The sequence below is a fragment of the Pelobates fuscus genome, unplaced genomic scaffold, assembly GCF_036172605.1.
Source record: "Pelobates fuscus isolate aPelFus1 unplaced genomic scaffold, aPelFus1.pri scaffold_154, whole genome shotgun sequence".
Taxonomy (NCBI): domain Eukaryota; kingdom Metazoa; phylum Chordata; class Amphibia; order Anura; family Pelobatidae; genus Pelobates; species Pelobates fuscus.
In genome coordinates this window covers 1,755-13,604 of record NW_026961874.1, presented here as the reverse complement: position 1 = coordinate 13,604, position 11,850 = coordinate 1,755, and the positions used below count along the sequence as shown (strand labels likewise).

The 11,850-nt window shown below is 52.2% G+C and overlaps 1 protein-coding gene across 1 annotated transcript; it reads right to left on the bottom strand.

Moving 5' to 3' along the window:
- Positions 1-422: 422 nt before the first annotated feature.
- LOC134584684 (intraflagellar transport protein 172 homolog) lies at positions 423-3,589 on the bottom strand (the record flags this gene model as incomplete). Its single annotated transcript, XM_063440537.1, has 3 exons — positions 3,477-3,589; positions 723-903; positions 423-547 (listed from the first exon to the last, which is right to left on the bottom strand). Coding segments are annotated over exons 1-3 (419 nt in total), but the record flags the coding sequence as incomplete, so codon positions are not given.
- Positions 3,590-11,850: the final 8,261 nt, after the last annotated feature.

The following is an 11,850-nucleotide window of genomic DNA, read 5'->3' as shown; positions in this document are numbered from 1 at the left end:
TATAAATGTCCCCAGGTTAGGCATGTGAGGGAATTGTTGCTCTGTAAGTGCTTCTAAATACACTTGACAAAATCCAAGCCTCCCCAAACCGTACACATGGAGGCTGATTATTTTTTGTTTTTTAAGCAATCCAGGAATCTGTGGATGTTCACTGAGCACTAAAACTCTACAAATGTTACCCCCATGGATACCATAACTACATCCCACAAACTACCCACGTTACTTTCACGCAGATAGACAGATAAAACAAAGCGTTGTGATAGTATAACGAATGGATATACAATGTCACTGCTACCAGATTAACGCATGTTAACACACATTACCAATACAATGGGGTGAGCAGAATGATTGTGTACTGGACGCACTGCATTGCTGCCATGCCATTAACTGCAGCTTTTACGGAGCTCATCAAGGCATTTCACCATAATGTTATCAAGAGGTAGAGTGAAATGCTTTGAACTCGGTGAAAGCAACGCCACGAGAACAAGGATCTCCTTTTTTTCTGATTTAAGTGACTCTGTCCTGGTTTGCTGACATGGATCTTTACCTGCGACAATCAGTGTTTGAGAGTTTAAAGGACCCACAATCATTGTTTTCACCGCATACTGAACAGAACTGGCAATGTGTTCTGGGTAATTATTAATAACATTGTTTATACATTAGTTACACATAGTAATGACACTTCAGGAAGTGTTTAAAGTATTTATTTATTGTGTCTATACCTTGTAATAGTGCACAGCAATGTCTGGTCTCTGAGCACGGAGAAGCAGGGCTTCAGCTTTCTGGTATTCCTTTTGTTCAAAAGCAAAATGAGCTTGGCCTTTCAGGACGTGCCCCACACCATCTGTGTCATGAAGCTCGGCAACTCTCTGAGCTGCATCCCAGTCCTGGTTATGGACATACCTAGAGCAAGACAAAGGCTTCTATTAGTGTCAGAGCCAGAGATACGGCGTCTATCAGCGTCGGAGCCAGAGATACGGCGTCTATGAGCATCAGAGCCAGGGATACGGCGTCTATGAGCATCAGAGCCAGGGATACGGCGTCTATCAGCGTCAGAGCCAGAGATGCGGCTTCTATCAGCGTCAGAGCCAGAGATACGGCGTCTATCAGCGTCAGAGCCAGAGATACGGCGTCTATCAGCGTCAGAGCCAGAGATGCGGCGTCTATCAGCGTCGGAGCCAGAGATGCGGCGTCTATCAGTGTCGGAGCCAGAGATAGGGCGTCTATCAGCGTCAGAGCCAGAGATACGGCGTCTATCAGCGTCAGAGCCAGAGATACGGCGTCTATCAGCGTCAGAGCCAGAGATGCGGCGTCTATCAGTGTCAGAGCCAGAGATGCGGCTTCTATCAGCGTCAGAGCCAGAGATGCGGCTTCTATCAGCGTCAGAGCCAGAGATGCGGCTTCTATCAGCGTCAGAGCCAGAGATACGGCGTCTATCAGCGTCAGAGCCAGAGATGCGGCTTCTATCAGTGTCGGAGCCAGAGATGCGGCTTCTATCAGTGTCAGAGCCAGAGATACGGCGTCTATCAGCGTCAGAGCCAGAGATGCGGCTTCTATCAGCGTCAGAGCCAGAGATGCGGCTTCTATCAGCGTCAGAGCCAGAGATGCGGCTTCTATCAGTGTCAGAGCCAGAGATGCGGCTTCTATCAGTGTCGGAGCCAGAGATACGGCGTCTATCAGCGTCAGAGCCAGAGATACGGCGTCTATCAGCGTCAGAGCCAGAGATGCGGCTTCTATCAGTGTCGGAGCCAGAGATACGGCTTCTATCAGCGTCAGAGCCAGAGATACGGCTTCTATCAGCGTCAGAGCCAGAGATACGGCGTCTATCAGCGTCAGAGCCAGAGATGCGGCTTCTATCAGTGTCGGAGCCAGAGATACGGCTTCTATCAGTGTCGGAGCCAGAGATGCGGCTTCTATCAGCGTCAGAGCCAGAGATGCGGCTTCTATCAGCGTCAGAGCCAGAGATACGGCTTCTATCAGCGTCAGAGCCAGAGATACGGCGTCTATCAGCGTCAGAGGCAGAGATGCGGCTTCTATCAGCGTCAGAGCCAGAGATACGGCTTCTATCAGCGTCAGAGCCAGAGATACGGCGTCTATCAGCGTCAGAGGCAGAGATACGGCGTCTATCAGCGTCGGAGCCAGAGATGCGGCTTCTATCAGCGTCGGAGCCAGAGATGCGGCGTCTATCAGCGTCAGAGCCAGAGATGCGGCTTCTATCAGCGTCAGAGCCAGAGATGCGGCTTCTATCAGTGTCAGAGCCAGAGATACGGCGTCTATCAGCGTCAGAGCCAGAGATGCGGCTTCTATCAGCGTCGGAGCCAGAGATGCGGCTTCTATCAGCGTCAGAGCCAGAGATGCGGCTTCTATCAGTGTCGGAGCCAGAGATACGGCTTCTATCAGTGTCGGAGCCAGAGATGCGGCTTCTATCAGCGCCAGAGATGCGGCTTCTATCAGCGTCAGAGCCAGAGATGCGGCTTCTATCAGCGTCAGAGCCAGAGATACGGCTTCTATCAGCGTCAGAGCCAGAGATACGGCGTCTATCAGCGTCAGAGGCAGAGATGCGGCTTCTATCAGCGTCAGAGCCAGAGATACGGCTTCTATCAGCGTCAGAGCCAGAGATATGGCGTCTATCAGCGTCAGAGGCAGAGATACGGCGTCTATCAGCGTCGGAGCCAGAGATGCGGCTTCTATCAGCGTCGGAGCCAGAGATGCGGCGTCTATCAGCGTCAGAGCCAGAGATGCGGCTTCTATCAGCGTCAGAGCCAGAGATGCGGCTTCTATCAGTGTCAGAGCCAGAGATACGGCGTCTATCAGCGTCAGAGCCAGAGATGCGGCTTCTATCAGCGTCGGAGCCAGAGATGCGGCTTCTATCAGCGTCGGAGCCAGAGATGCGGCTTCTATCAGCGTCAGAGCCAGAGATGCGGCGTCTATCAGCGTCAGAGCCAGAGATACGGCTTCTATCAGCGTCAGAGCCAGAGATGCGGCTTCTATCAGCGTCAGAGCCAGAGATACGGCGTCTATCAGCGTCAGAGGCAGAGATACGGCTTCTATCAGCGTCAGAGCCAGAGATACGGCTTCTATCAGCGTCAGAGGCAGAGATACGGCGTCTATCAGCGTCAGAGCCAGAGATGCGGCTTCTATCAGTGTCGGAGCCAGAGATACGGCTTCTATCAGCGTCGGAGCCAGAGATGCGGCTTCTATCAGCGTCAGAGCCAGAGATGCGGCTTCTATCAGCGTCAGAGCCAGAGATGCGGCTTCTATCAGTGTCAGAGCCAGAGATACGGCTTCTATCAGCGTCAGAGCCAGAGATACGGCGTCTATCAGTGTCGGAGCCAGAGAAATAGCTTCTTCTTACACCAGGTGTTTGTATTACATGAAAAGACCACTGGTAAGTAGAACTTCACCCATTGTGATTGGATGTATTATACACGTACACAAATACACGTACATACAAATATAAATATGAGGGAACTCACATAAGTACAGCTTCATTCGGTTTTCCAGCCTTCACAAACTCTGACTCAGCCTCTGCAAATCTGCCCTGTAATGCCATGCAGAACGTAAGGTAAACACATGAAGCAACTGGCATCATTGAATTTACAGGAAATTTAACAGACAATACATTGAAAACGCACACAAGAGGGGGCAATATAGAGGGAAACGCACACAGGAGAGGGCAATATAGAGGGAAACGCACACAGGAGGGGGCAATATAGAGGGAAACGCACACAGGGGGGGGCAATATAGAGGGAAACGCACACAGGAGAGGGCAATATAGAGGGAAACGCACACAGGAGGGGCAATATAGAGGGAAACGCACACAGGAGAGGGCAATATAGAGGGAAACGCACACAGGAGGGGGCAATATAGAGGGAAACGCACACAGGGGGGGGCAATATAGAAGGAAACGCACACAGGAGAGGGCAATATAGAGGGAAACGCACACAGGAGGGGGCAATATAGAGGGAAACGCACACAGGAGGGGGCAATATAGAGGGAAACGCACACAGGAGGGGGCAATATAGAGGGAAACGCACACAGGAGGGGGCAATATAGAGGGAAACGCACACAGGAGAGGGCAATATAGAGGGAAACGCACACAGGAGGGGGCAATATAGAGGGAAACACACACAGGAGAGGGCAATATAGAGGGAAACGCACACAGGAGAGGGCAATATAGAGGGAAACGCACACAGGAGAGGGCAATATAGAGGGAAACGCACACAGGAGAGGGCAATATAGAGGGAAATGCACACAGGAGGGGCAATATAGAGGGAAACGCACACAGGAGGGGCAATATAGAGGGAAACGCACACAGGAGGGGGCAATATAGAGGGAAACGCACACAGGAGGGGGCAATATAGAGGGAAATGCACACAGGAGAGGGCAATATAGAGGGAAATGCACACAGGAGGGGGCAATATAGAGGGAAACGCACACAGGAGAGGGCAATATAGAGGGAAACACACACAGGAGAGGGCAATATAGAGGGAAACGCACACAGGAGGGGGCAATATAGAGGGAAACGCACACAGGAGAGGGCAATATAGAGGGAAACGCACACAGGAGGGGGCAATATAGAGGGAAACGCACACAGGAGGGGCAATATAGAGGGAAACGCACACAGGAGGGGGCAATATAGAGGGAAACGCACACAGGAGGGGGCAATATAGAGGGAAACGCACACAGGAGAGGGCAATATAGAGGGAAACGCACACAGGAGGGGGCAATATAGAGGGAAACGCACACAGGAGGGGGCAATATAGAGGGAAACACACACAGGAGGGGCAATATAGAGGGAAACGCACACAGGAGAGGGCAATATAGAGGGAAATGCACACAGGAGAGGGCAATATAGAGGGAAACGCACACAGGAGAGGGCAATATAGAGGGAAACGCACACAGGAGGGGGCAATATAGAGGGAAACGCACACAGGAGGGGGCAATATAGAGGGAAACGCACACAGGAGGGGGCAATATAGAGGGAAACGCACACAGGAGAGGGCAATATAGAGGGAAACACACACAGGAGGGGCAATATAGAGGGAAACGCACACAGGAGAGGGCAATATAGAGGGAAACGCACACAGGAGGGGGCAATATAGAGGGAAACGCACACAGGAGAGGGCAATATAGAGGGAAACGCACACAGGAGAGGGCAATATAGAGGGAAACGCACACAGGAGGGGGCAATATAGAGGGAAACGCACACAGGAGAGGGCAATATAGAGGGAAACGCACACAGGAGGGGGCAATATAGAGGGAAACACACACAGGAGAGGGCAATATAGAGGGAAACGCACACAGGAGAGGGCAATATAGAGGGAAACGCACACAGGAGGGGCAATATAGAGGGAAACGCACACAGGAGGGGGCAATATAGAGGGAAACGCACACAGGAGGGGCAATAGAGAGGGAAACGCACACAGGAGGGGCAATATAGAGGGAAACGCACACAGGAGGGGGCAATATAGAGGGAAACGCACACAGGAGGGGCAATATAGAGGGAAACGCACACAGGAGGGGGCAATATAGAGGGAAACACACACAGGAGGGGGCAATATAGAGGGAAACGCACACAGGAGAGGGCAATATAGAGGGAAACGCACACAGGAGGGGCAATATAGAGGGAAACGCACACAGGAGGGGCAATATAGAGGGAAACGCACACAGGAGGGGGCAATATAGAGGGAAACGCACACAGGAGGGGCAATATAGAGGGAAACGCACACAGGAGGGGGCAATATAGAGGGAAACACACACAGGAGGGGGCAATATAGGGAGAAACGCACACAGGAGGGGCAATATAGAGGGAAACGCACACAGGAGGGGCAATATAGAGGGAAACGCACACAGGAGGGGGCAATATAGAGGGAAATGCACACAGGAGGGGCAATATAGAGGGAAATGCACACAGGAGGGGCAATATAGAGGGAAATGCACACAGGAGGGGGCAATATAGAGGGAAACGCACACAGGAGAGGGCAATATAGAGGGAAACGCACACAGGAGGGGGCAATATAGAGGGAAACGCACACAGGAGGGGGCAATATAGAGGGAAACACACACAGGAGAGGGCAATATAGAGGGAAACGCACACAGGAGAGGGCAATATAGGGAGAAACGCACACAGGAGAGGGCAATATAGAGGGAAACGCACACAGGAGGGGGCAATATAGAGGGAAACTCACACAGGAGGGGCAATATAGAGGGAAACGCACACAGGAGAGGGCAATATAGAGGGAAACGCACACAGGAGAGGGCAATATAGAGGGAAATGCACACAGGAGGGGGCAATATAGAGGGAAACGCACACAGGAGGGGGCAATATAGAGGGAAACGCACACAGGAGAGGGCAATATAGAGGGAAACGCACACAGGAGAGGGCAATATAGAGGGAAACGCACACAGGAGGGGGCAATATAGAGGGAAATGCACACAGGAGGGGGCAATATAGAGGGAAATGCACACAGGAGGGGGCAATATAGAGGGAAACGCACACAGGAGAGGGCAATATAGAGGGAAATGCACACAGGAGGGGGCAATATAGAGGGAAACGCACACAGGAGGGGGCAATATACAGGGAAACGCACACAGGAGGGGCAATATAGAGGGAAACACACACAGGAGAGGGCAATATAGAGGGAAACGCACACAGGAGAGGGCAATATAGAGGGAAACGCACACAGGAGGGGCAATATAGAGGGAAACATACACAGGAGGGGGCAATATAGAGGGAAACACACACAGGAGAGGGCAATATAGAGGGAAACGCACACAGGAGGGGCAATATAGAGGGAAACGCACACAGGAGGGGGCAATATAGAGGGAAACGCACACAGGAGGGGCAATATAGAGGGAAACGCACACAGGAGGGGGCAATATAGAGGGAAACGCACACAGGAGGGGCAATATAGAGGGAAACGCACACAGGAGGGGGCAATATAGAGGGAAACACACACAGGAGGGGGCAATATAGGGAGAAACGCACACAGGAGGGGCAATATAGAGGGAAATGCACACAGGAGACGGCAATATAGAGGGAAACACACACAGGAGAGGGCAATATAGAGGGAAACACACACAGGAGGGGCAATATAGAGGGAAATGCACACAGGAGGGGCAATATAGAGGGAAATGCACACAGGAGGGGCAATATAGAGGGAAACGCACACAGGAGAGGGCAATATAGAGGGAAACGCACACAGGAGGGGGCAATATAGAGGGAAACGCACACAGGAGGGGCAATATAGAGGGAAACGCACACAGGAGGGGCAATATAGAGGGAAACGCACACAGGAGAGGGCAATATAGAGGGAAACACACACAGGAGAGGGCAATATAGGGAGAAACACACACAGGAGAGGGCAATATAGAGGGAAACGCACACAGGAGGGGGCAATATAGAGGGAAACACACACAGGAGAGGGCAATATAGGGAGAAACACACACAGGAGAGGGCAATATAGAGGGAAACGCACACAGGAGGGGGCAATATAGAGGGAAACGCACACAGGAGAGGGCAATATAGAGGGAAACGCACACAGGAGGGACAATATAGAGGGAAACGCACACAGGAGGGGGCAATATAGAGGGAAACGCACACAGGAGAGGGCAATATAGAGGGAAATGCACACAGGAGGGGGCAATATAGAGGGAAACGCACACAGGAGGGGCAATATAGAGGGAAACGCACACAGGAGGGGGCAATATAGAGGGAAACGCACACAGGAGGGGCAATATAGAGGGAAACGCACACAGGAGGGGCAATATAGAGGGAAACGCACACAGGAGAGGGCAATATAGAGGGAAACACACACAGGAGAGGGCAATATAGGGAGAAACACACACAGGAGAGGGCAATATAGAGGGAAACGCACACAGGAGAGGGCAATATAGAGGGAAACGCACACAGGAGGGGGCAATATAGAGGGAAACGCACACAGGAGGGGCAATATAGAGGGAAACGCACACAGGAGAGGGCAATATAGAGGGAAACGCACACAGGAGGGGGCAATATAGAGGGAAATGCACACAGGAGGGGGCAATATAGAGGGAAACGCACACAGGAGGGGCAATATAGAGGGAAACGCACACAGGAGAGGGCAATATAGAGGGAAACGCACACAGGAGAGGGCAATATAGGGAGAAACGCACACAGGAGAGGGCAATATAGAGGGAAACGCACACAGGAGAGGGCAATATAGAGGGAAACGCACACAGGAGGGGCAATATAGAGGGAAACGCACACAGGAGGGGGCAATATAGAGGGAAACGCACACAGGAGGGGCAATATAGAGGGAAACGCACACAGGAGGGGCAATATAGAGGGAAACGCACACAGGAGAGGGCAATATAGAGGGAAACACACACAGGAGAGGGCAATATAGGGAGAAACACACACAGGAGAGGGCAATATAGAGGGAAACGCACACAGGAGAGGGCAATATAGAGGGAAACGCACACAGGAGGGGGCAATATAGAGGGAAACGCACACAGGAGGGGCAATATAGAGGGAAACGCACACAGGAGAGGGCAATATAGAGGGAACCGCACACAGGAGAGGGCAATATAGAGGGAAACGCACACAGGAGGGGGCAATATAGAGGGAAACGCACACAGGAGGGGGCAATATAGAGGGAAACGCACACAGGAGAGGGCAATATAGAGGGAAACGCACACAGGAGAGGGCAATATAGAGGGAAACGCACACAGGAGGGGGCAATATAGAGGGAAACGCACACAGGAGGGGGCAATATAGAGGGAAGTGCACACAGGAGGGGGCAATATAGAGGGAAACGCACACAGGAGGGGGCAATATAGAGGGAAACGCACACAGGAGGGGGCAATATAGAGGGAAACACACACAGGAGGGGGCAATATAGAGGGAAACGCACACAGGAGGGGCAATATAGAGGGAAACACACACAGGAGAGGGCAATATAGAGGGAAACGCACACAGGAGAGGGCAATATAGAGGGAAACGCACACAGGAGAGGGCAATATAGAGGGAAACGCACACAGGAGAGGGCAATATAGAGGGAAACGCACACAGGAGGGGGCAATATAGAGGGAAACGCACACAGGAGAGGGCAATATAGAGGGAAACGCACACAGGAGGGGGCAATATAGAGGGAAACGCACACAGGAGGGGGCAATATAGAGGGAAACACACACAGGAGGGGCAATATAGAGGGAAACGCACACAGGAGGGGCAATATAGAGGGAAACGCACACAGGAGAGGGCAATATAGAGGGAAACGCACACAGGAGAGGGCAATATAGAGGGAAACGCACACAGGAGGGGGCAATATAGAGGGAAACGCACACAGGAGAGGGCAATATAGAGGGAAACGCACACAGGAGGGGCAATATAGAGGGAAACGCACACAGGAGGGGGCAATATAGAGGGAAACGCACACAGGAGGGGCAATATAGAGGGAAACGCACACAGGAGGGGGCAATATAGAGGGAAACGCACACAGGAGAGGGCAATATAGAGGGAAACGCACACAGGAGAGGGGCAATATAGAGGGAAACGCACACAGGAGAGGGCAATATAGAGGGAAACGCACACAGGAGAGGGCAATATAGAGGGAAACGCACACAGGAGGGGGCAATATAGAGGGAAACGCACACAGGAGGGGCAATATAGAGGGAAACGCACACAGGAGAGGGCAATATAGAGGGAAACGCACACAGGAGAGGGCAATATAGAGGGAAACGCACACAGGAGGGGGCAATATAGAGGGAAACGCACACAGGAGGGGGCAATATAGAGGGAAACGCACACAGGAGAGGGCAATATAGAGGGAAACGCACACAGGAGAGGGCAATATAGAGGGAAACGCACACAGGAGGGGGCAATATAGAGGGAAACGCACACAGGAGGGGGCAATATAGAGGGAAGTGCACACAGGAGGGGGCAATATAGAGGGAAACGCACACAGGAGGGGGCAATATAGAGGGAAACGCACACAGGAGGGGGCAATATAGAGGGAAACACACACAGGAGGGGGCAATATAGAGGGAAACGCACACAGGAGGGGCAATATAGAGGGAAACACACACAGGAGAGGGCAATATAGAGGGAAACGCATACAGGAGAGGGCAATATAGAGGGAAACGCACACAGGAGAGGGCAATATAGAGGGAAACGCACACAGGAGAGGGCAATATAGAGGGAAACGCACACAGGAGGGGGCAATATAGAGGGAAACGCACACAGGAGAGGGCAATATAGAGGGAAACGCACACAGGAGGGGGCAATATAGAGGGAAACGCACACAGGAGGGGCAATATAGAGGGAAACGCACACAGGAGGGGCAATATAGAGGGAAACGCACACAGGAGAGGGCAATATAGAGGGAAACGCACACAGGAGGGGGCAATATAGAGGGAAACGCACACAGGAGGGGGCAATATAGAGGGAAACGCACACAGGAGGGGCAATATAGAGGGAAACGCACACAGGAGGGGCAATATAGAGGGAAACGCACACAGGAGAGGGCAATATAGAGGGAAACGCACACAGGAGGGGCAATATAGAGGGAAACGCACACAGGAGGGGCAATATAGAGGGAAACGCACACAGGAGGGGCAATATAGAGGGAAACGCACACAGGAGGGGGCAATATAGAGGGAAACGCACACAGGAGGGGGCAATATAGAGGGAAACGCACACAGGAGGGGCAATATAGAGGGAAACGCACACAGGAGAGGGCAATATAGAGGGAAACGCACACAGGAGGGGGCAATATAGAGGGAAACGCACACAGGAGGGGCAATATAGAGGGAAACGCACACAGGAGGGGCAATATAGAGGGAAACGCACACAGGAGGGGGCAATATAGAGGGAAACGCACACAGGAGAGGGCAATATAGAGGGAAACGCACACAGGAGGGGCAATATAGAGGGAAACGCACACAGGAGAGGGCAATATAGAGGGAAACGCACACAGGAGGGGCAATATAGAGGGAAACGCACACAGGAGGGGCAATATAGAGGGAAACGCACACAGGAGGGGGCAATATAGAGGGAAACGCACACAGGAGGGGCAATATAGAGGGAAACGCACACAGGAGGGGCAATATAGAGGGAAACGCACACAGGAGGGGCAATATAGAGGGAAACGCACACAGGAGGGGGCAATATAGAGGGAAACGCACACAGGAGGGGCAATATAGAGGGAAACGCACACAGGAGAGGGCAATATAGAGGGAAACGCACACAGGAGGGGCAATATAGAGGGAAACGCACACAGGAGAGGGCAATATAGAGGGAAACGCACACAGGAGGGGCAATATAGAGGGAAACGCACACAGGAGAGGGCAATATAGAGGGAAACGCACACAGGAGAGGGCAATATAGAGGGAAACGCACACAGGAGGGGCAATATAGAGGGAAACGCACACAGGAGGGGGCAATATAGAGGGAAACGCACACAGGAGAGGGCAATATAGAGGGAAACGCACACAGGAGGGGCAATATAGAGGGAAACGCACACAGGAGAGGGCAATATAGAGGGAAACGCACACAGGAGAGGGCAATATAGAGGGAAACGCACACAGGAGAGGGCAATATAGAGGGAAACGCACACAGGAGGGGCAATATAGAGGGAAACGCACACAGGAGGGGGCAATATAGAGGGAAACGCACACAGGAGGGGCAATATAGAGGGAAACGCACACAGGAGGGGCAATATAGAGGGAAACGCACACAGGAGAGGGCAATATAGAGGGAAACGCACACAGGAGGGGGCAATATAGAGGGAAACGCACACAGGAGGGGGCAATATAGAGGGAAACGCACACAGGAGGGGGCAATATAGAGGGAAACGCACACAGGAG